Source organism: Labeo rohita, chromosome 10 (genome assembly GCF_022985175.1).
Source record: "Labeo rohita strain BAU-BD-2019 chromosome 10, IGBB_LRoh.1.0, whole genome shotgun sequence".
NCBI lineage: Eukaryota > Metazoa > Chordata > Actinopteri > Cypriniformes > Cyprinidae > Labeo > Labeo rohita.
The window spans coordinates 23,320,496-23,346,700 of record NC_066878.1 but is presented as its reverse complement, the minus strand read 5'-3'; the positions used below and the strand labels follow the sequence as shown (position 1 = coordinate 23,346,700).

General features: G+C 37.7%; 1 protein-coding gene across 1 annotated transcript; it reads left to right on the top strand.

The window, feature by feature from the left end:
- Nucleotides 1-6,173: 6,173 nt before the first annotated feature.
- Nucleotides 6,174-26,102, top strand: pdzph1 (PDZ and pleckstrin homology domains 1). Its single transcript, XM_051120430.1, has 13 exons — nucleotides 6,174-6,265; nucleotides 6,895-6,987; nucleotides 9,216-11,408; nucleotides 13,665-13,820; nucleotides 14,550-14,717; nucleotides 14,804-14,905; nucleotides 16,911-17,021; nucleotides 17,434-17,612; nucleotides 17,701-17,858; nucleotides 19,162-19,204; nucleotides 19,330-19,516; nucleotides 20,710-20,845; nucleotides 24,635-26,102. The coding sequence occupies exons 2-13, from the start codon at nucleotides 6,930-6,932 to the stop codon at nucleotides 24,732-24,734; spliced, it is 3,591 nt and encodes a 1,196-aa protein (XP_050976387.1). The 5' UTR covers nucleotides 6,174-6,265; nucleotides 6,895-6,929; the 3' UTR covers nucleotides 24,735-26,102.
- Nucleotides 26,103-26,205: the final 103 nt, after the last annotated feature.

The following is a 26,205-nucleotide window of genomic DNA, read 5'->3' as shown; positions in this document are numbered from 1 at the left end:
TACACCTCAGACTCTACAGGCCTCAGTTCACATGTTAAATGATAAAGTTCATGACAATACCATTAGAAAAATATGGGACAAAATGGCATGTTTGGAAGGCTTGGCAGAAGAAAACCTCTTCTATCTAAAAAAAAACATTGCTGCACAGTTTAGGTCTGCAAAGTTGCATCTGAACAAAACACAAGTCTTCTAGGATAATTTCCTTTGAACAGACGAGACCGATGTAGAGATCTTTGGCCATAATGCACAGCGCTAAGTTTGGTGAAAACCTAAAGAGCATATCAGCACAAACACCTCATACAAAAAAGACAAGCATGCTGGAGGAGGACTGGTCATTTTGGGCTTGTTTTGTAGCCACAGGACCTGGGCACCTCACAGTCATTGAGTTGGCCATGAACTCAAATGCGAGGGCGTCTGTCCGACATCTAAAGTTGGGCCAAAATTGGGTCATGCAACAGGACAATGATCCCAAGCACACCAGCAAATCTACAACAGAATGGCTGAAAAGAAAAGAATCAAGGTGTAGCAACAGCCCAGTCCACGTCCAGAGCTCATTCTGACTCAAATGCTGTGGTGAGAGCTGTGCATAAGCAAATGCCCACCAACCTCAATAAACTGGAGCAACGTTGAAAAGAAGAGTGGTCCAAATTCCTCCAGAACGATGTGAGAGACTGATAAAGTCACACACAGAAAATGAATGCTTCAAGTTATTGCTACTAAAAGTGGATCTGCAGGCAATTGACTCATAGTGTGTCCTAACTTTGTCACACATGGCCTTTTCCTCTTGGCTGTATTTTCGTTAAATAAATAATGACACTGTGTGATATGCCATGTGATGATGTTGATCTGAGGATTTATTTTTCAAATTTTAAGACCTGCCAAGGACCAGATAATTTTTTATTATGTCCTGATACAGAAAACCATGAAATTCAACAGGGTGTCCTAACTTTTTCACATGACTGTATGTAATCTATCCATCATCTTGGAACAGTCAAAGCTGGTCCATGAACACTCAAGAACAAGGTGACTGTGCATCTGAATTGCAGTTGTAGTTATATGCATGTATGAATATCTATATCTGCATTAGTCTTGAGCAGATGATTTGAGCAGATGACCTGTAATAATTCTTAAAAAACACAAACCAACACAGTCTTACCCATTAAGTCTGTCCTATTTTTCTGTGAATTTAAAATTCGGCAGATTTTACAACGGGATGCTGTGCAGTGTTCTGAAAACTCATTGATTTTAACTGTAAATGATAACACATAGACCCTTCCAATGGCGGACATTTGAACACGTCTGGAATGGTCAAAAATGGCATTAACCTACAACCCCAATTCCAGAAAAGTTGGGACATTTTGTGAAATGTCTCATCACTTTGTGCCAAATTTCATGACAAAAGTGTTAAAAAAAAAAAAAAATCGCATTTCTTAATAGAAAATCATAAGGAATTTAGGTCTTTTTTTTATGAACTACCACACACAATATTGTAAAAAGATTTAGGAAATCCAAAGAAATGTTGGTGACAATCCACAGAAAACATATTCCTCCCCACTGCCATTCCTAACTGCCATTTATCTGGCAACTTGGACTCACTTATTTACAAGCTAGTAATGGCTCCTTGAAGTATTAACCTACAAATAAGGTAAGAAAATCTGTCTTTCCTTACACTTGTGTCATGGAAAAGTGGAGAGGAAGGTTGGGGAGTTAAAAAAGTCTCTGCTCTCCATTGACTTCATGCCCATTAAACTGAAGCTGATAGTATCCTGATAGAAGTGGACCCATGAGACGAGGGCTTTGGCTGCAGGAGGCGGTGCGCCTGTAGGTTCACTGTGTAAACAACACTACTGAAAATGTGATGACGCACAACTGATGTTTAACTGCACCTCATCATTGGCGCCATAAATCCTCCATTACATCTGTTCACCAATGAACCTACTGCCTTCATGAGGTGACCACACGTACCAGTGCAAGGCAACATAAATGAGTCACCAGGTCCAATCCTCTCCTGGACTATAACTACTCCAACCTGGGCAGCGTACGTCAGGCTCATTAAAAATGCATACCTGTTGCTTCTTAAATTTTTTAACGGCATTTTCAAAGTGAAATATTCAATGAGTGCAGATGCAGATGCAGTACTGTACTGGGTGCGCTTACGAGCAAGTTTACTACATCAGAAAAGCCATGCATATGGGGCTGGTTATGTGATTAAAACATCAAAATGCATTACTTTTTATCGTATGCATTATGAATTACAAATTACACTTTATGATGAAAGTGTTTTGAGGACCCAGACTTCCAGTGTGAGAGGACGCTGGCACCAGTGTTGGGGGTAACGCATTACAAGTAACGCAAGTTACGTAATATTATTACTTTTTCCAACTAGTAAAGTAACACATTACTTTTTAATTGACAAGAAAAAGTTGACAAGTTACTTTCTTCAAATAAGTAACGGCAGTTACTTTTCCCCCCATTTATTGATTAAAAGCTCTCCTGTCCCCATGTTGAGAGAAATCGGGAGTAAGATGTTCTAGAATAAATGTGAACATGCATTAATTCATCTCACTCACAAAAAACAGATTCAGTATTCCTCAAAATGAATAAAAACAGTGAAATTCAACTCAGAATATGACGCAAACCTGAAATAATTAAATATGTTAAAAAATACAAATATCCTTTATGCATTTAATTCTATTTTATTACCAATGTCTTTGCTGCTGACCTTCAATGATTCAATTTAACCATACTAGTAAGCAAAAATTACTCAAGATAATCTAACATTTGTTTTTTCTTTTTTTTATATTGCTGAAGAGTTGATATTTTTTCTTCTGTGGTCTACTGTACAGATGTGAATTCACTTTTCTCAAAGCCTGAGGCTGCGGCCTCTCCATCAGTGCATTAAATTGTTTGTTTGTTTTAATGTTTTTTCAGTTCTGATTTTACTACATTGGTGACTTGTTGCATCTTGATCGTCTGGATTTTAACCTATTTGTCTATTTTACTTGTTTTAATTCTGGTTATTCTGGAGTTTAATGGAGCTTATGCCAAGATGTATTTTAATCACCCAGACTTCATCATGCTAAAATACTCTGCTTTGGAGCTTTTCAGTATGAACACTCTGCGCCACCTGTCTAAAAAAGTCTATATTAACCAATAATCTACCCATTTGTGTGAAAGGGGAAAACAAACAAACAAAAAAAAAAAGAATAAATAATAATAATAAGTGAAAGAATAATAATAAGAATATATATATATATATATATATATATAATGTTTTTATTATTATTATTATATATAATATATATAATAATATATATTTTAAAAAAAAACTCTAAATAAGAAACTAAATGTCTTTATGAGTCATTCACTCATTTGATTCGATTCGTTCAAACAGCTGATTCATTCAGGAATTAAGTAAATGGCTCTGTTTATAAATGGGCCTTTGAATCATTGATTCACACGATTCGTTCGAAACACAAATTCATTCAGAAACTAAACACCGCTGTGTTTGTCGGAGACGTGCAGCAATTCTGCTATGGCTTCAAAGGTAATATGTAAAATTGAGCACAAACACATAATATAATGTTTAAAATATAACACAATATCAACTTCTTATTTACTGAAATGTTGTATAAAATCACATTTAAGATAGATCGGGACAAAATCAGCACTGGTGTCATATTGCTCTCGCTGCCCATGTGATGTCATGTGATACCTGATATATATAAATATGAGACAAAACTCATACAGTGGCATTTTTTGTGCACCAATATCTTGAATTTTACGGCATAACTGCATTTATGGATGCCCTGCATCAAGGTCTGGGGTGAGGCCGTGCGTTAATAACTGTGTTAAAATATTTATAATTTATATTTATATTAAATTATTTAGAATTTATTTTTGACTGCTTGTTAATTTTGGACATCTAGTTTCCCCCTTTTTTTCTGTACTTGTTTTAGTGGTTTAACAGTTTTACAACTGTTTTATTTTTATAATAGTTTTAGTTTAACATTATATAAAATGCTAAAGCATATTATTTTACTATACACTTTGGCAGGCAGCTTTAAATATTCTCTTCAAACTGTTGTTAATGTGACTCATATCTGAAACTGAAAGCTCCCCAGACAGGAAATGTAGGCCCTATCATAACAGCCAGTTTCACTCCTGTGGCTCTCAACCTGTCAGTCAAAGTCCGAAAACAGCCTCTCACAGACAAACTGAGCCAAGCAGTGTGTGAAAGTGTGTGTGAGACTAAAGTGTGAACAAGACAAGTGCAGAGAAGCCATTAGAACTGAAGATGTTCCCTCCCAAAGGACTTTAAAACCCTTGATATGGATCCTTTATGTCTAACACACTTGTAAAGACAACACAGCAAGAGCCACACATCCACACATTTTGAGCCTAGAAACGCATCAGAAGAACATCTGTCATTGAATTCACATCTGCTTCAGCAAGATCTCTGATAATGACTGACATTAATCCAGTTTTATTGGCTGATAAACTCTTATGACACACAGAACAAATGTTAGCCCTGTCATTCTGAGTTTTGCCAGTTTGCTTTACCACATTGCTCTTTCAACCATGCCTGATGAATGCAGATGTCTTGGACAAGGAAAATGTCAACGAACCCAATGAAGTCCTGACCGACATGACCATTAAACTGTGTCATGACCAGAATCAATTCTGATAACCCTTAAATGGAAAGATAATTATAAGATTACATAGCAGTTCAATGAAGGGTTCAGGTGTTTTCAATGGAATAGATGTCAATGGAAGAGCGGCTTCAGTTAACAGCTTGTAAACAGCTTATCCCCTAATGAATTGACAGCCTGTCTGCTAATCTCCAGTGTGTTTGCCATTAAATAGTTAGTCTGGAGTGAGCTATATTTGGAGTTCACAATAGAACAAAATGTTTGAAGTCAGAAAATTTAACAGCAGATAGCGTTTACGGCACTAGGTCTGTTCATTTCTATTTCTGTTATGGTTTTGTGCTGACAGAACCAATTCAATCAGCCTTTGCTGGTATCATGACGCAGCTCATCACTTATCTCAGACACCTCTGACTCTGATCCTTAAAGGGACAGTTCACCCCAAAAAATCTAAATTCAGTCACTATTTAATCAGTATTTATTTAAATAATAATAATAATAATAATTGATTAACAACAATTGCCCTGATACTTTAAAGTCAATCGAGAGTGAATGTATAGTTTAATGATGTTCAGTATTTTGACTATAGAATTAATTTGCATTTTATTTTATTGATTTGTTATTTATTATTATTAGTAGTAGTAGTAGTATCTTGTTCTATGTATACTGAAGGTGTTTGGGGGATATGAGGGAGGGAGATTTAAGTTTAAGAAGATTAGTTATAATTTATTAAAAAAACTGAAAACCTTTAGGGCCCATTGTGTCACGGAGGGATATTGATGCCGTTTAAAAATGTTATTCAGAAGTGTTTAATTATCCCATATTTAAAATGTTGTATAACAAATATAAATTACATAAATATAATTAATAAAAAGGCCAAGGGCCATAATAACACTTTTTTTTACATCAAAACCTTTCCATTGATGTATGATTTGTTAGGAAAAGACAATATTTGTCAGAGATGCAACTATTTGAAAATCTGGAATCTGAGGGTGCAAAAAAATCAAAATATTGAGAAAATCGCCTTTAAATTTCTCCAAATGAAGTTCTTAGCAATGCATATTACTAACCAAAAATTAAGTTTTGATATATTTATGGTAGGAAATTTGACCCATACAATGTATTTTTGGCTATTGCTACAAATATACCTGTGCTACTTAAGACTGGTTTTGTGGTCCAGGGTCACATATATATATATATTAAATATTTTTACTTCAATAATTTAAGTTAATAATTTATTCTCTCTTTACAATTTAAAGTTGCATGTATTTCTTGACAATAAATAAATAAATAAATAAATAAATAAATAAATAAATAAATAAATAAATAAATAAATAAATAAATAAATAAATAAATAAATAAATTCATTCATTTCCTCACAAAAACTGAAGAAGAAATGCTATTGGCTACCTTTCAAAAGGGTGTTTCATGCAGTGACACAGGGCTGGGTCTGAGGAGGATTAGTTCGTTTAAGCTCCTTCTGGGCTTTATGTCAAGAATAGAACAATAAGAAGTGGAGCAGTGCCCTGATATCAGCTGCTGTTTATGCAAATACGCCTTTTCATCAGTACATCCCTAAAGACACCACAGTGGAAACGTGCACTGACAGCCTGAAGGTAAGAATATGCATTTGTCTGGATCGATACAGTTCCATATAGTATGAATGTGTCTTGTTGTAGTTAGTGATTGTCGTGGCAAGGTTAGGACTTTGCTGACTCTTGAAATATTTAGTGAGGCAGACACATACACTTGTTATAGTATGCACTGTCTTCTAAATAACAATAAATTAGTTCTAAATTAGTTCTAATTAGTTCTAAAATAAATTTTTAGAACATTTAGTCAACATTCAGATACATTTTGAACTAATGTTCTATTTATTGTTTTTTTTTTTCTGTTGACTGATTTGCAAACATATTTTAAGCACACATTCTATATTAAGATACTGACTATAATGAAAATTTAATTTGTAAAGGAATTGTTTAAAATTATGCGTTATGTATAAGGTAATTTGAAATAACAGTGAACAATGCATTTATTTATTTTGATTCATGTTAATTTCTACATGAAATAATTCATAATAATACCTTTTAATTTGAACATTTCAGCTTGTATAAATGACCATTAGTTTGGATTGATTCATTAATTCATTAGTTTATGAATGAACAAGATTTCACAATAAACCATAATTATTTATAAACGAACAACAACATAGTTGATGAAATTGCACCATGTTTATCTGTTTTAGTGTACAGGACTGTAGATGTCACGTCGTACAGCAGAATGAGTAGGAGGAAGAGGAGAAGCAGTCGCAGGAGGCAGAGCTCCAGCAGCAGTAAACGTGAGTGTTGATCTATATGTGGCTCGTGGGCCATGTGTGGACCGTAATCCTCTAAACACTGTCTGAGTCACGCTTAGCCCACGCCTGCATCACAGCCCAGACACAGGTGACCGGTTGGAGACGCCTGTTTTCATAGCACTCGCCATCACATGACAGTCTGCTTTGAAAATGCCACATTATATTTGTACAAAAAGTGTTCAAGATACAGAATGTAAAATGTAACAGTGTATTAGGTACAGTATACAGGTACAGTATTAGGTAACAAAATATCAAACCTAGAGGCATTTGCAAATAAATGATACTAGAGCTCTTCACAATGACATTTAGACATCGAGACATGTGGCTTAAGTGTCCAAATACTATCAGAGGCCACTGTATTCACCTTGTTTAGCAACACGGAAGTAAGCTATTATCTTTAAAGGTGTGTGACTATGATTTGTTGGCCGCTATCCACCTTCTTCAATGTGGAAGTAAGCTTATGGGCAAGACTTCCGCTTCATTAGCCGCCATAGGGAAATAACAAAAAGAATAACGGAAGTGGATAGGCAAATAAATAGAAGAATAACAAAATGCAGGTAAAACTATTTCTAATATAAACCAGTGTGTTCATGATTATGAATAATGTGATAAAAAACACCAGTTTGCAATTTCAAACAGCCAGTGCTGCATGGGTAGAAATAAACTGCAATCTATTACTGATGAAAAATTATGTGACAAAATTTGTAGTTAGTAATATGTTTTAGGTAATACTTTCTGATTGCTTTTGGGTTACTTTTGATCTAACTCGTTTATCACATTAATTTAAATAGAATAATCTTGTATTACTATAAAAATACATAAAAAAAATTAGAGCTGTCAAATGATTAATCGCGATTAATCGCATACAAAATAAATGTTTGAGTTTGCCTAATATATGTGTGTAATTATTATGTATATATAAATACACACAAATTGATGTATATATTTAAGAGAAATATGTTATTTATGTACAAAATATTTTTATTTATATATAATACAAATTCTGTAAAATTATAATAAAGTACATATACTTGTAAATATTTCTTTAATATATACATGAGTGTGCTTGTATTTATATATGTATAATAATTACACACAGTATGCACACATATATTAGGCAAATTCAAACTTTTATTTTGTATGCGCTTAATCGCAATTAATCGTTTGCCAGCCCTAAAAGAATTACATCTGATTCCTTGTTATTTACAGCATGAAAAGCATTAAACATTATATTAGGTTAAGGTTTCCCAAACTGGGGCTTGTGAAGGAACTACAGAGAGGTTTAATAAAAGTCAAACAACTGTCAAAATAAAACACTTACTAAAAAGGATGAAATATTTTATTGTTTACCTGCATGTCAAGTGACCATTAAGACAGAGAATCATGAATATACAAACGTGATACTTGTTAATTTGGAATGCTGAGAAAACACTTCTTAAAGGGATAGTTCACCCAAAAATGAAAATTCTGCCATTAATTACTCAACCTTTTGTTCATCTTTGGAAATATCTTAATTTGTGTTCTGAGGATGAATGTAGGACTTACTTACAGGAATGACATGAGGTTGAGTAATTAATGACAAAATTTTCATTTTGGGGTGAACTATCCCTTTAACATTTAAATATTCTGTGCAATTATAGCCACCTGACTAGTGACTGATCTTTGTGTGAATTTTTTACAAAACCGGAAGACTGTATATGGATATAACCGGTAGGCTATTTAGAAAGGAACATTTAAAAGATGAAAAATCAATCAGTTATGATGACTTTATTGCTATTGTGTGAGTAATCATGTAATCAATAAAAAGTAGCTGTAGTCTAATTATGAATAATTAAAAAATGTAATATAATCTAGCTTCAAGTACTTATTTTTTTTTGTAATCTTGTTTACATAATCCAGATTACATGTGATCAATTACTACCCAGCACTGCAGGCAGCATAACGGAGTGTTGTTGTACAGCCAGCTGGAGATTGGAAGCCTCACACATTCAAGTCACAAATAGCTGCACTGCTCTTACATTGAAAATAAGGTGGATTTGCCTATAAAGTATTTCCATGATAAGCTAAGCAACATTTTGATTGCAAAAATAAAGCTTTTTTGACTCTTTCCTTCAAACATAAGGATTCTGTTACAAATAAGACTGAAGAGTAATATGAGGAAAGGTTGTGCAATGCAATGCATCTAAACCGCTTTTTCTTTTTTTCTACAGAATGCATCTCTCCATATAATTTTCAAAGGCACACTATGGTGGACTCTGTGGAAACTGCAGAAAAGGGAGAAACTGACTCTTTCTGTAAAGAGCATCTGTCAGTGTCTGAAGATGAGAAAGAGACTGAAACTCCAACCACGGAGAAAGAAAACAGACCGCGGAGTTGTGAAGATTTCTTCCAGGACAAAAAGACAAAAGACAAACAAAAGGAACTTTTGTCAGAACCAGTAAACAGAGGTCCAGGGTTAAAAATAACACATTCTGTGACCGTTGATAACTTTGGACTGTCCACACCCAGAGTTGTGTTCGAACGATGCCATGAAGCAGCAGTTAGCAATGTGATTGCAGTCACAACCACTGAGGTCAAGTGCATGATCCCAAATATGAAGCTTGAGATCAATCAAGTCGTGACATCAGATGATTCAAATATCAAGACCACGTTTATACTCCAAAACTGCAGAGACAAAAGAGAAGAGACTTGTTTTACAAGCCAATCTGAGACACATCAAACTGCAAAAAACACACGTGTCTACTCATGGAACCAACATAGAGCAGACTACAAAAACATCAGTGAGAATATTAGCTACAAGATTAGCATCGCAGAGCTAAATTCAGAGACATCACATGCTCCCAAGAGTCAGAGCTCATGGGACGATCCCGACGAAATGGCTTGCCGTAAAAGCTGTTGTAAAAGTAACTTCCGTTGGGGAAACACAGGTGGACAGACGGACACAGATTTCACACTGGTTGATGGATCCTCCTGTTGTTCGTCACCCTCTGATTTCTGGCAACATCAGAAACATCGGTCACTGCCCAGCAGTCTCAGTAATGAGGCATTATGGGATATCCCTCCCCCTGTTGAATTTGCTGATGAGAAGGTGGATTTCCTAGCAGAAAATGTTGCATCGTGTCAGATCAGTCCAGAGTCTAATTGCACACAGACAGCATCTGAAGTTACCTTGTGCAAAGAGTTCACGCGCCAGAATACACTGGACAGGGACAACAGGACAAGACAAAACGAGTCCTTGAGTCCTCGGGAATATTTATTCATGAATCCCAGAGCTTCAATAAACAGATCTTCGTTCACTAAAAGCTTCATCGACACTCACGAAAGGAAGACGCGCTTGCGCAACAACAGCATCGGCATCCTAGAAAGCACAACTCATCCCGAAGGCTACATGGACATACCACCCAAAAGACGAAAGACGTACCCGGGAGTGACATGTCGTATGAGTCAAGCCAGAGACAGTATTCCCTCATACAGAGAGTCGTTTTCCTCTGGCACACTGTCTTCGTTTTTTATGCAGTCACTTCCCTCTCAAACAGAGAGGATGGGCAGATTTTATGTAGAGGAGGAAAGACTTCGTCCACTCGGGAGCCGCAAATCTTCTAGTAGCAGCAGCTATAGACCAAGCTCAAGCTCTACAAATGGTCCCGACTCTTGTATTCCCAAAATTAAGGCTTACAGCTCAACAAAAAACCCATTCTATCCGTCCAGGTCTGATGAGAGTCCAGAAGAAGTCTTCTTTAGAAGCGAATATCAGCATGCAGAATTAGACGAGATGGAGCAACCGAGTTCAGATGCCGCTGCTGGTACGATGATCCTTGATGCCGCAGATCAAGACAGCATCTCAGCGGGACAACCTGAGCTGAATGAAGTCAATGAAAGTGGCTTTGATGAGGAGATGGTGGAGTTTGATGAGTCCATTTCTCCAGGTGACACCATTGAGAGACATCAAAGGGAGCTTCTTATTCATGTCATCCCACCTTCATTGTGCAACTCTGAGGAAAAAATCAATGAAGGATTACCTAACGGTGTCAAGTATAGCACATGTGATGGAGATGAAGCCGACGTGCCAAAGAAACGAAGAAGTTCGGTATTGACAATAATCACTGGGGACCGTGAGCAGAGATTTCTACAAGGCAACCATGTCTTCTCATTTGATGAGGACGTTTCACAGGAATCTCAGACAGATGTTTTGAGCCCTGTGAGTGAGTCTCCTACTGTGTCTCCAGTAGAGGACCTTGCCAGCATCAGAGAAGCTGTGGAAGATCTCCAGGATTCCTTCCAAGGACAAGAAATCACAACATCTGCGTCCTCTCAACGGCCTGGAGATGTGCAACCAAATGAATCCCTGGATGTCTATAGGACACCCAAAGTTTATACCAATGAACGGCAAAGTGCCTCAAAAAGTGAGCATTGAAATATTTTCTGCTTTCTTACAAGTGGTTACTAGAGAAACTGAAACTGAACATATTCACTCTCTAATGGACAGTTTCACTCTCTCTCGCACAGTTAAGTCATGTTTCAATTATGATATTGTGTTTTTTGATTACAGCTTAAAGAAGAAGTCCATTTCCAGAACAAAAATTTACAGATAATGTACTCACCCCCTTGTCATCCAAGATGTTCTTTCTTCAGTTTTTGAGGAAAATATTTAAGCATTTTTCTCCATATAATGGACTGATATGGTGCCCTGAGTTTGAACTTCCAAAATGCAGTTTAAATGTGGCTTCAAATGATCCCAAATGCAGTTGTAAATGATCCCAGTCGAGGAAGAAGGGTCTTATCTAGTGAAATGATTCATAAAACTAATACAATTTAAATACTTTTTAATGTCAAACGCTCGTCTTGTCTTACTCTGCCTGGACTGGTATGTCAAAAAACTCCCATCTCATGTTCTCCCTCAACTTCAAAATTGTCTTATATCACTGTTTTACCTTTTTCATTAAGGGTGTTTCATCTTCTTTGCATGTTCACTTTGCAAAGACTGGGTCGGTACTTTGTTTTGAATAATTGAAATGATTTTTGAAGTTGAAGAATAAAATACGATTGGAGTTTTTCGACATACCCTAACTGTCTTGAATCAGAATACACAGAGATCAGGGAGAGCAAGACAAGACGAGCATTTGAGATTGAAAAGTATTTAAATTGTAATTTTTTAATGAAAATAACCAATAGTTTCACTAGATAAGACCCTTCTTTCTCGGCTGGGTTTGTTTACAACCGCATTTGTGATCGTTTGAAGCTGCATTTAAACTGCATTTTGGAAGTTCAAACTCGGGGCGCCATATCAGTCCATTATATGGAGAAAAATCCTGAAATGTTTTCCTCAAAAAACATAATTTCCTTACGACTGAAAAAAGAAAGGCATGAACATCTTGGATGACAAGGGGGTGAGTACATTATCTGTACATTTCTGGAAGTGGACTTCTCCTTTAAATAAGTACAAATAGTCTATGTTTAAGTTCATACTTGTGACATACATTTTAGACACTATATTGTTGATATCAACAGTTTATGCTCTATTCCGCAAACGAAAATGTCATAGTTGCGTGTCCAGTCATTTTATTGCTTCATTTAATTTTTGCATGAATTGAGTCAGTGATTCAAAGACCCATTTATAAAAACAGAGGCTGTATCCGAAATCAACATCAAACCCTCAAATAGGGCATTATTTGAGGGCTCAGACATTTTTAGTGGTGTGCGAAACCGTAGTGGACATTCTCGAGTGCACTCATTCAATCCCACAATGCACTGCAAAAACGAGTGTACAACCAATGCACGCTGAACGGCTAGAGAATACCCATAATGCACTGTGATAGTTGTGCGGCAAATGAATTCCTGTGTCTGGCTAGAAGATGGTGCCTGCAGCTGAATCATCCATCGATTTATTTCATTTCTCAAGCGCTCATCCATGGCGTAATACAACGTAACACAACTCAGGTTTAAATTCATTATAAATTGATTATTAAATTGTTTAACTACAGTTTTTTCATAATTTCCATAATAGAGTTTAATATAAATCCTTTAATCTTACTACTGGAGCTTTCAGTTTGCCAATTTCAAGTGATAATTAAACAGCAAGCACAAACTATGCAAAAGCGGCACTCAGTGTCCGAATTTACTCACTTATTTTTATTCACTCCTTCAAGTGGACTGTATTAGTGGCCTAATGTCGGGAATAGTGAATGAGGGTATGGGGCAATTTTGGATACAGCCGGTCAATTGCTTTGAATGAATCAGTTATTTGAATCATTCAAAGACTCACTAATTACGACTTGCCTTCACTTACTGGTGGTTTAAAGTTTACGTTCATGTTAAAAATAGTAAATTTAAGAATTTTTACATGAAAGGGGAAAAATACATTTAAATCATACATTTAAATCAAACAAAGTTGAGAGTCATTTAGAAACTAAAATGGTAATTTTTCCCATTCAGCCTGTCGTATTAATAATTTTGCAGATTGTTTGACCTATGCAGATTTCAGGACATTTTTGTTAAGTTATTTTGTATGATCATCAAATTTGGATCTGTGTTGGGTCACCACTTGTCCAATGTAAAATCTGTGCCCTGAAGCTGAAAACGACTAAAACAGTGTTTTGTTGGCTTTGGCTTTACAATGTTGCTGTAATCAGGCTGATTTATGTGTATTTTATCATTCATAGATTCATTAGAGGTCAAAGGACTCAGGCCTCCAACAGACTCCATTCATAAAGATTCAGAAGATCACTGGGCAAAGAGACGGAAGCTCTTCAAGGAGAGCAAACAGCGCAGTTCTGCAGGAGGAAGCTCTATAACTAGCAATATCACAGAGGAATCAGGTAATGCCTTACATATACATTCAGCACTTTTGCCATGTGTGAACTGTCCAATTGGTTTCAAAGGAAGTTTCTGTACAAACTCTGTAAGAAATTGAATTAAATACTGTAAAATGCATTTTAACCTATTTATGACAGGGGTGTCAAACTCATTTTAGGTCACAAGCAGTATTGATATTATCATCATCTTTTGTGGGTCGATTCTTTTATTTTTTAAAGCAAGTCGGACTGCATTCAGCTCCTCCCAAATGTCAGTCATAAGAGATTTCATAACCTGAAAGCTGAATAAATAAGCCTTTCACTGATATATGGTTTTGTTGAGGGTGCAAAAAAATCTAAATACTGAGAAAATCACCTTTAAAGTTGTCCAAATGAAGTTCTTAGCAATGCATATTACTAATCAAAAATTGAGTTTTGATATTTTTATGATAGGAAATTACAAAATATCTTCATGTAACATGTTCTTTACTTAATATCCTCAAGATTTTTAGCATAAAAGAAAAATCGATAATTTTGACTCATGCAATGCAATTGCTACAAATATACCTGTGCTACCTAAGACTGGTTTTGTGGTCCAGGGTCACAAATAATGTGTTTGCTACCCCTAATTTCTAGCATATATTTGGCTTAAGAAAGTTATTGTGAAAATTACGATTGAGTATCAAAATGTAGGCTACAGAATGTAGAATGTATTTTATTTTAAACGTTGTCTTTTGTTTTTTCATCATGAAGACACAATGAACTCTGAGGACACTCGTTCAGTGGACATGTCAATGCGGGATATTGAGGACAGAGGATTTTACACAGAAACCTTTCACTCAGTATCATGGATATACCATGGAGATGAAGTTAGCCAGAATGATGCGCACTGTCTCAGCAGCTGTACTCGACCAGCAGAAAGTGAGTTCATAACCTTCTAAGATGAACATAGGCTAGAACTGGCTGTTTACAATTTACAGTGCTTAAAGATGCTTTATATATTTCAGTTCGTGAGCGGACAGTGAAAATCAGCAAAGGCATGGGCGAGTATCCCTGGGGCTTCAGAATTCAGTTCTCCAAACCCATCGTGGTTACTGAGGTGGACACAAGTAAGTTATTATCAAGAATACATATCTGGTGCATGTCACGTCAAGTCACCTTTATTTATATAGCGCTTTTAACAATATACAGTAGATTGTGTCAAAGCAGCTTCACAGTATTAAATAGAAAAAATAGTGTGTCAATAATGCCAAAGGACAACAGTAAACACTCAAGCAAGCCAGAGTTTCTCAAATCTTGCCCTGGAGGGCCAATGCCCTGCAGAGTTTAGCTCCAAACCTGATCAAACACACCTGAGCAAGCTCATCAAGTTTTTCAGAATCACTTGGATATCACAGGTAGGTGAGCATGATCAGGGTTTGAGCTAAACTCTGCAGGGCAACGGCCCTCCAGAACCAGATTTGAGGAACTCTGGTATAAGGCCTGTTCAGACCAAATAGAGAAAGGGAAGAATAGGTAAGCCCATGCCACACCACAACTATAACAATAACAACAGAAAGGAACAATGTTGTTGGAATCACTTTCGGAATTTGTTTTCCACCTGATTAACAATAACAACATTTGGAGCCAATCAGAATCCATCCTGCTTTAAAGCGTTCAAGCTTTTAAAGAGCCTGTCCTCACTGCGATGCTGTATTAGATCAGATAAACATAGATGTTTTAACACACATGTGATCTAGTAGATTTCCAGTGCATCATTAAAGTCTAAACATGCCTGTGTGCAATGAACTACACATTATAACTCAATAATGATTTTAAAAATGTTATGTGATGAATCTACATGACATTTTTTCAAACTTTGACAGAGCATGCAGTCAAACCAAAATTTGTTCAAACACCTTCACATTTCTCACATTATCACAGTTTATTCCCCATAGTTTAGAAAATGGTAATATATATATATATATATGTCAGATAACTTTGTTAGAAAGGTATATAACAAAACATGGTCAGGTTTTACTGGTAGTCATAAATGAACTATAGTGTCCTGCACCCACTAGCAAAAAATATAAAAAATTATATAAAGTGTCTAAATAATTTTTGGTTTGGCTGTATTACTGGTTATTTAATAGTTAGCAGTTTAACTTGATGTCTATGTCTGTAAATGAAGAGTTTATTTGCAAAAACAGATAACTTTGTTTTTAATCATGTTTTTTAATTGTGCATTCCAGTTAATCTCAAACAAACTGCATTTGGGTTATTTTGATTAGGTAAAAATAACCAAAAAATAAAATAAAATAAAATAAAGAAAATACAGCAAACTAACACCATAAAAACAAAAAAAAGAGTTCCAAATGTTAAAATGTATTCACAAGTAGCCAGGTTTTTCTCTCTCTGGCTACATCAAAAAATGGCACTACTGTGAAATACTGAATATGCATTTTAGTTAAATTATAAATTATCATTCTTGAAGAACTTTAAGTCACTGTGGATTACAGTGTCAGACAAAAGCCTAAAAGAAAATGTAATTACTTTGCTAAGTTACTTTACTAATTACTTTGCTGGTTGAAGTACTAAAACCATGGCAAATTAGCCAGAAATTCATGACTAAACGGTCAACATACTGTACTAACAGTACATTTAGTAACACTTACATTACAAACTGTCAGTAAATTCATATGAATATGTACAGTCTCATTTGTGTATTTTGTATGATGCTCCTTCTTCACTAAGGACTAGATTTCATTTTTGCATTTTTATACACAAGTTTTATACACAAATTTCTATGAATCACACAAAATGCATACCAAAGCACCAGTTTGTGTAATAGTTACATTTTCTCTTGAGACTGGGTTAAAATGGTTCTACTACTATCCTGTTAAATTACATATTTTGTAGATTAATTTCTCAAACCTTTATCAACCTCGAACAAATGGACAATGCAAGAACAGACAACAAATTTATTTTACAGTTCTTCAAATGCTAACTTATTGTTCTTAAGATGATAGTGTGTTGTGTTGCCTTCAGTGCTGATCATTTCTATTGACATCATGTGCCACAAATGTTGAGATCTCAGATGGAGTCAGATAAAGGTGTTGGTGTGCTGTGTTTCAGATGGAGCAGCGGAGGAGGCAGGGCTGCAGGTTGGAGACTATGTGCTGGCAGTAAACGGCACTGATGTCACTAGTGTACCACACTCAGAAGCAGCTGACCTCGCACGACAAGGTAGGGTGAACACTCAGACAATATTATTACATCATTTCTCATGGATAAAACCCTAGTGGTACACCTGGAGGCACACATGTTCACTTTTGCAGTTTGGAAGAATCAAGGCTGCAAATTTTGGGCAGTCAGAGTTGAAACATTTCACATAAAATTGTGTAGAGCATGATGGAAATGAACTACAATTTTTTTTAGCCTCAGACCACCTTTCCAGGTGGTGGATATCAATTTAATAATTTTAGATGATTTTAGATTTCAATTTAAGTTTTTTGGTTTAATGCCCAATTTTTCTATGTAATAATTTACATTTACTGGTAGTTGACATATAGTTGCAAAGTGGACTTTCAAAATAAAGCCTTACCAGCACAGTTTTGTGTCTAATTGTTTTATGTGATTTCTGGTTTGAACAATAAAGGCCCAGACATTTTGACTCTGACCATTGGCTCGGATATCGGTCGAATGCCGAACACTCCTCGACCGACGTGCAGGGGTTACTTGCATAAGCGAACTCAATCCAGTTTTCTGAAGGGCTGGAGAAAGAGGTGGTTTGTGCTCAGACACGACTGCTGCCTCTATTACTACAGAAACAAGCGTGTAAGTGCAGTTTTCTGTTTCATTCGAATAGTCGAATCTGTAAAATCTAAACATGCAATAACATACAAACTTTGTTTCTCGCTGACAGGATGAAGGGAAGAGCCAAGCTCTGTCTGTAATGAGTCTGGAAGGGGCGGTGGTGGAGGCCGACACCAGTTTAGGAAAGCCGTTTGTGTTCAGATGCTGCCCTGTGTCTGGGAGCCGAGTTTACTACCTGTGTGCGACATCAAACCAAGAGATGAAAAGGTGAGAAAATACAGTACTTTTATGAATGGGGAGATACAAATTAAAAGTACCCTTACCAAAAAGAAGAATACTTAGTTTATTTCATTAAGTATACTTAAGTAAAGTTCAAGTATATTTTTAGTATACTTTATGTACTAAGTGTACAAACAGTATCAGTATACTAGTAATATACTTATAAGTGTACTATTTCAATACTCCTTGGAACTAAATTGGCCCACTTTCTAGTATAGAAAAAATAAACTTTTAAGTATACTTTAAGTATAACAGTAGTAAACTTTGAGTACACAACTAGTCTATGTTTTAGTTTGTACTGCAACTATACTAAAAGTAAACTTATAGATATACTGATAGTTTACTAATTAAATAGTTGTAACATTTTTAGTACACTTCGAAATATAGTCCCAGTATACTAGTTTAGTAGTTTTATACTGCAAGTATACTCGTAAGTTTAAGTGAACTTTACATCATACGTAAGTATACTACTATGTCCCTATTTAGGTATTAATATGTATATGTTTTGTTATATGAATATCTGAACATACAAAACAATGAAAGAATGAATGTATATGCTTGTAAACAAAAACATTTTATTCTAGCTTTACGCATTTTTTTTCTATAAACACTTGAATGTGGGTAAGTTGTGGGTATATGTGGGTAAATGTGGGTAATGTGGGTAAAAAAAAAGAAATATTTTTTAATAAAAAGCTGAAAAAAGACTATGCATTGGATTCAGAATTATAAAACGTAGAAGGAGTCGATCAACACCCCAAAGCTTGACAGTCATTATTGCCTTTTCATGGGTCGACATTTTATTCCACAACGTTACACAGTTTTGATGCTGTTTTATGTCGAATGATTGTTAGATCACATGTGGAAGCATCTGTTGTTTCGGTTTCTTCTTAGCTTGCGTTTTGGAAATTCTGTACAGACGATGTGTAATAGCGCCCCCTACTGTCACAACGAAAACATGGATCCTTGGAGCACAAGTATAGCTTAAACATATTTTTCTAAGTATAGGTCAAGTATACTTAAATGTCATTTTACTGAGAAGTAAATAAAGCACATTTCTGAGAAGTGCATGAAAAGTAAACTGAAAGTATGCTTTCCTATTTTTAGTTTAAAAGAAGCATACTAATAGCACACTTGAATAAACTTATTTTTAGTAAGGGCTGTCACACTGTGTGACACTACTTCTTGTTTCAGAGTAACTGCCAACACTGCAAGGCGATTAATAACATGCAAACCAAAAGACATCTGATAAATTACAATTAACTTGAGAAGTTTATAATTGTTTGTTTCTCAGGTGGCTGGAGGCTATGGGTCGAGCGGTTCATCCTATTACTCAGGTAAGAATAATAAACAGGATCAATTCATAAATCAGTGTTTTTCTAAATTGAATCCCATTGGCTAAAAGAGACTGACATTGTTCTTGTAATGCTCATAATGCTCATGATGGTGATTGTTGAAACAGAATCACGTGTGGGTGGATGTGACTCGACACAACTCAAATCTGCCCCCTCTGGCAGTCAAGAACCCAGAATGCCTTGGGTTACTGCACCAGCTGGACAGGAACAAGGACTCATGGGTGCAGCACTACTGTGTGCTGAAAGACGGATGCCTCTATTTCTACACGAGCATTCGGTCAACCTGCGCAATAGGTACGTCTTAACTGCAAATTATCTCAAGACTCAGATAAAACAAAATGACTGGATCCTGAAATTAAACTCCCAATAGCTATACATGATTCAGTTCAATCAGAGGCATTGACAAAGGTGTATATAATAAAGCACCTAGCCATACAGTCTGCATTTACAAACATTTGGGCTAAAAATGGGTTGCAATCAATCAGTTAGTTCATTTTTATATATTCCACAGTCAAATGTAAGTGGTGTTATTGGAAAGTGGAAGCATTTAGGAACAGCTGCAACTTTTGCATTGTGCTGTAAAATGTGACCTTGGACCACAAAACCAGTCTTAAGTAGCACAGGTATATTTGTAGCTATAGCCAAAAATACATTGTATGGGTCAAAATTATCGATTTTTCTTTCATGCAAAAAATCATTAGGATATTAAGTAAAGATCATGTTCCATGGATATATTTTTTAAATCGCCTACCCTAAATATTTTAAAACTTAATTTTTAATTAGTAATGTGCATTGCTAAGCACTTCATTTGGACAACTCAATATTTTGATTTTGTTTTGCACCCTCAGAGTCCAGAATTTTAAATAGTTGTATCTCAGCCAGATATTGTCCTAACAAACCATACATCAATGGAAAGCTTATGTATTCACCATTCATATGACATATAAATCTCAGTTTCAAAAAAATGACCATTATGACTGGTTTTGTGATCCAGGGTCACAAATAACAGTAAAATACTGGCAGCTGTGGTTACAAGTAGTGTACTGTTAATTTACAGCCCTCCTTTTTTACATTATGTTATTGTTGTAATAGCATGTAAGGTAACTCACTCCAAATCTCTGTTAATTCTCAATAAGAACTTATGCGATAAAGTCAATCTGTATAGTCAAAAAGTTAAACTGGTAAAACTGTTTGAGGAGTTGTTTAATCATCCTCTGCTGAGATCTTGAGAGATTTAATGTCTTCTTTTATTTCAGTTGATTTGCTCTAAGGCTGTGGCTGAAGTCAGTTCTTGTGTTTCTGCTCATCTCGACTCATCAGTTCATCAGTGTCTGAATTCACTTATTTGTTTTTATTCTGTCTGTCAGGTGGACTATATTAGTAAACTCATATAGGGAATAGTGAATGAAGGTGTAGGATGTGGTTTAAAACACAGCCTCTGAGTATCTCTATAGCTTTTATAGTAGCTCTCATTTGTTTAATTACAGGAGGAATCTACTTGCATGGTTATACAGTGAGGGATCAGCCAGTGGGATCCAGAAGATGTGCTATTGAGCTCAGACCTCCATCTGAAGAGTTTAAAGTCTTCTACCTCTGTGCAGAGAATGCAAACGAGAACAAACGGTAATTAACTTGATTTTGAATCATATTCAATAATGCATTTTAAAATCATAAGTCCATTAAGTCTACTTCGTAATGTTAGTAAAGCTGTCTTACACAATAAAAGAGTAAGGATTTTAAAGATTTTAACTTTCCGAACACAAAAAAAAAACCCAAACAGTACTGTGTTTTATTCTGTATAGCAAAGAACAAACCTAGTTGTTGACAAAGTGCATTTCTTTTAAACCGAAGTGCAAAGTGCATACAATTAAAAAAAAATCTAAAGATAACAACATGTTGTTTCTAATAGGTGCTAAATTTTCACATGCATTTTTATCTTAAATTCAATTAATTTTAAGTTTTGATAATTTGACAGGCCAAGTATCAGGCGTTTTTTGTAGACTTTTTTTTTATATATGTAAAAATCGTTTATCAGTGTGGGTGAAATTGCAAAATACTACACAGGTGTTGAAATGTCATTACAGATGGTGCTATGTTAATATGCTCATAGATATGTTGAAAAAGATCATTTAGATCTTTTTTCTTTGAAAAAAAATTGTTGTCCATGATATGCCAAAACGTCCCAGGTTACGTATGTAACCATGGTTCCCTGAGGGAACGAGACGCTGCGTCAAAAAGCTTTGGGGGACGCCATCAGCGAACCACACTCTGAAAACAGGTGTGTAATCAGTCCAAATGAGCAACGAGGCATCACAGGTGGGGCGATGGGGAGACCAGGAGCATAAAAACACGTGCGGTGAGAAAGCCGGCAGCTTCTGTGTTACAGAAGCAAGCGCGGGAGGGATGCGGGAAGTATGGCAATGAGACGCAGCATCTCGTTCCCTCAGGGAACCATGGTTACATGCATAACCTGGGACGTTCCCCTTCTGGAACTCAAACTGCGTCGAAACGCTTTGGGGAATGAGATGCCCACGCCGCCAGACTTTCAAATCCCTGCCTACAGTAGTGTGTATCACTGAGCACAGCTAGGACGAGAGAACAGAGGAGCCAAGAGTGAATATGAGGCCGTAGAACCTCACGAAAGTGAGTGGCGTGGACCAACCTGCAGCATTGCAAATGTCAGAGAGGGGTGCTCCTGACGAGAAGGCCTTGGAGGTCGCCATACTTCGAGAGGAGTGAGCCTTGACCCCCAAAGAGAGGGGGGAATCAGAGGACTCAAGGTTATGGAATAGCAACCCAATTACCACATCGCAAAGCTACACCTGGGCAGAGGCCTCAGCCTCAGCGCACCGCGGAGGAAACGTGTAACCAGGGGGTGTTTTTCCACTGATTGACCACCAAGAGGGGAGTGGAAGGCAGCTATGGCCGCCACGTACACCTTCAAGGTGGAGTGGCTCAACCCTGCGGCAAACCGGGCCTGCAGGAACTCCAGCAGTGGACTGGGTCGAGCTGGCGATCGCCACATCAGGAATTAAAGGGCGTTCACTTCCAGGTGTACAGTTTCCTCATTGAGGGAGCTCTGGATTGGAGGATGGTCTCAAAAACCTCGGTTGAGAGATCAGAGGCTAAGAGATTCACCCCCTCAGGGCATACCCACAGCTTCCACAACTCCGGAATCGTGGAGAATCGTGCAGAATCGTGAGAGGAGATCCCTCCTGCTGGGATCTCCACAGAGAGCTGTCGAAGAGGGAAATCAGGTCAGAGAACCATACTCAGCCCGGCCAGAACGGGGCTACCAGCAGTAGCGAGATGCCGTCCTGGCGCACTCTCTCCAGAACTCCCGGGAGCAGAGTGATGGGGAAGAGGCATACAGACGCAGCCTTAGCCACGTCTGAACCATGGCATCCAGCCCCAGGGGAGCTGGATGACTCAGAGAGAACCAGAGGGGACATTGCGAGTCGCAAAGCGGTCCACCTGAAGCTGGCCAACACTCTCCAAATGATCTCCACCACCTCGGGGTGGAGTCTCCATTCCCCAGGCTTTGGCCCCTGTCTTGGCAGGACATCTGCTCCCTGCAAGAGATGTCCTGGGATGTACACTGCTCTCAGCGAGAGGAGTTTCCCTTGGGACCACACCAGGATCTGGTGTGCCAGCTTGTACAAGGGGTGCGAACGCAGACCTTCCTGGTGGTTCATGTAAGAGACCACCGATGTGTTGTCAGTGCACACCAACACATGCCGATCTCTCAGTGTTTCAGGGCTTAAAACATGGGCAGCATTTCCAGGCGATTTATGTGTCAAGTGGGATGGCGGCCACTCGACAGACCGCGGGCTGGGTGGCCACTCATGACCGCTCCCCAACCGGTGAGAGACGTGTCCGTCGTTAGCATTACCGGCGACAAGGAGCTCCCAGCGTCAGGCCCTGATTCAGGAACCAAGGTTTCCTCCACATGTCTAAGGTACGAAAGCAATTGCCGTGCAACCTTGATCATGCGAAGCGGGTTTCCCCTTGGGGAAGAACCCCTTGGTCCTGAGCCACCGCTGCAGGGGGCTCATGTACAGCAGGCCAAAAGGTATTCTGTTAGACACAGCTGCCATCAGATCCAACAGTTTTTGAAACTGTTTGACAGTGAGTGACTGGCCTACTCTCACTCTCTTGACTGCAGTAAGGATCAACTCGAGCCGAGCAGGAGAGAGACGTGCCTGCATCGTGGTTGAATCCCACACCACGCCCAGATAAGTGGTTCTCTGTAATGGAGAAAGCACACTTTCCCCGGCGTTTAGTCGCAATCCCGGTTTTTTCAGCCGCTCAAAATTAGCTAATATCGACAAAAAGTCAATATAGTTTAGTATGTAGATGCCCTGGAGTCACAGATGAGCCAGAGCAGCATCCACACACTTAGTGAAAGAATGGGGTGAGAGTGCAGTAAATGCCCACCCACCCAGCAGCCTATGTCAGTGTGCCCACACATCAACCTCCTCGAGAGCTGACGCAGCCCGCCTCGCTGCGAGCTCTCACTCAAAGGGGGAAGAAACCACAGCGAGATGGCTTCTGACCCCGAGAGAGAGCACTAGGTCTAAGGAGAATGGCAGAAAAAAGGAGACCCCGTCTCTACGCGTCTGTAGATCTATATGCGATCTCCATGACCTCAGCCACCGCTCTGCCCCGGCAAAGCGGGACCTGAGCCACGGGAATCGTGAGGGCTCCCTCTGCGTGGTGAGAGTGCGGGCAGTCAGCTCCCTCGAGGGCTGACACAGCCCGTTTTGCCGGGAGATCTTACTCAAAGGGGGAAGAACCACAGCGCAGGCTTCTGACCCCGAGAGAGAGCATTAGATCTAGAGAGAACGGCAGAGAAAAGGCAAGCCCATCTCTACTGCATCCACAGATCTATGTGCAATCCCCACAACCACAGCCGCTGCCCTGTCTCGGAAGAAGCGGGAGCTAAGCCGCGGAGAAGGCCAATGCGGGCAGTCAGCTCTCTTGAGAAATGACTCCCATGCTTTGCCCCCAAACAGACAACAAATAGACTAAATGCCGCTGCTTACATTCATATTTTCTTTTTGAATGCTTGTGGACATAGTGACACTTTCAAATAAAAGCTGTGCAAACTAGCACAAAAACAGAGTGCGACACACACATTTCAGCGCTTGCTGAAATGACAGAACTTGCCAGCTTTCTAACCGCACATGCTTTTATGCTCCTGGTCTTCCCGTCGCCCCGCCCGTGATGGCTCATTGTTCATTTGGACTGATTACACACCTGTTTTCAGAGTGTGGTTCGCTGATGGCATGCCCCAAAGCGTTTTGACGTAGCTCGACTTCCCGAAGGGGAACTATGCATTTTGTATGCAAATCTAATTTCTGGCTTTTGCTCATGGGTGAACTAAAAACATTTTCTCTTCTGTTTTCCTAGATGGATTAGTGCAATAAAATCATCAACAAAAAAATGGCTGCCACTGCATCAGGCAATTCAAGACTACATGAGTCGCCCACCTGAAGAAACAAGAATGTGAACAAGACTGATTACAAGACAGTCTGGCATTTCTCAGCAGGTTTAATTCAGACACATCCATGTTCATACTATAACATAATAATGTCCTAATATTCTCTCAAAATTAGATCTGTGAATATCCAGACATTAAGACATTGTGCACAATAACATGCCCCTGTAACTTAGATTTCTTTTAGTTTATTCATGACAGGTTAGTAGGGTGGGTCTTGGTGGACTACATGGTTTGTGTACTCAAAAGTGATGGTGTCGATGACAGTAAAGGTCCTAGGTTTTATGGCTTAAATGCACAGCCTTACAGACACATGACGCCAAATTAGCATTGAGATACAATATCAGAAAAATCAGCTGTACAGTGCTAAAAAATGTAGTTGGATCTTTACTGTTTTCTTAAACATCTATGATGGATTGACCTGGAGATTCATTTTAAAAACCTGCATTTGCTTATTTACCAAAACTGAATGACAAATTGAATGGTATGAAAAATAAATATAAAAAAATAACACATTGAAACTAAAGTGATGAAACCTAAAATAGCTCCATATATAACATTCAAGTACTTTTTTTGACAACACAGCAGCAGCGAGTGCATGAAGTTGTCATAGCAACCGGATACACTGCATGCTGTGCTGTGACAGGAGCTAGAAGCATAGAAATATAAGTCGAAACCCTTAGACCTCAGAGTTACATCAAGCTGTTTTCTCTAATTCTTTCAGTCTCTAACTTTAAATATCATCTTGTTTTAGGTCCACTTAACTATTAAGATGTTGCATGTTTCTTTGCATTCAGATGAGAGAGGAAAGAACGATGGTATTCATTTCTCTGTAAACCTGTGTGTCACAATTTGAATTCTTATATCTGTTTTCCATTTTCAGCTTTTGCAATTATATAAACACACTGCCACTGTTATTGTATATAAGACACGTTTTCTTTATGTTTTTGCTGTCAAGGCCTGTTTTTAAAAACCTTTAGTCCTCTTTATACAGCATGCAATGAAATATTGTACTTGTTGTTTTAGCTCATTTATACAGTTGAGTTTATATATCAACAAAAATATTATGATTTTTCCTATTCTTTGTATAACTAATGATACATTTATTGTTTTTTGTATTAATATTTGCATTAGTATTGAGTGATCTTCCAGTTCAGAGTTTGATAAGATTTTTTTTTTACAAACTAAGGGAGTATTTACACTTGGTCACTTATTTAACAACACTCACGTATGTGGCCTAAACAACCAAATTCATTACACTTGACTGAAATGCATCCCAGATTGCATTCACCTAATGACTGTAAAGCTATTTGCACAGTAAAACACATATAGTGGCCAAATGTAAATATCCTCTGATGATTTTCTTAGAATTTGATGTAGTCTGTTCATTGAAGTGCTTGTATTGCATGTAATCAGCCTATGCAACTAATTTCGCTTGCCAAAATACAGACTTGCATTATGTTCTACCTCACAGAAGCTTGAA

What these genes read in the sequence shown, in the direction of transcription:
- pdzph1 (XM_051120430.1), top strand. Translation starts at nt 6,930, where the DNA reads ATGAGTAGGAGGAAGAGGAGAAGCAGTCGCAGGAGGCAGAGCTCCAGC. An exon ending in GAGCTCCAGCAGCAGTAAAC is followed by an intron (nt 6,988 to 9,215) that starts GTGAGTGTTGAT and finishes TTTTTTCTACAG; the next exon opens with AATGCATCTCTCCATATAAT. An exon ending in TCAAACCAAGAGATGAAAAG is followed by an intron (nt 17,859 to 19,161) that starts GTGAGAAAATAC and finishes TTTGTTTCTCAG; the next exon opens with GTGGCTGGAGGCTATGGGTC.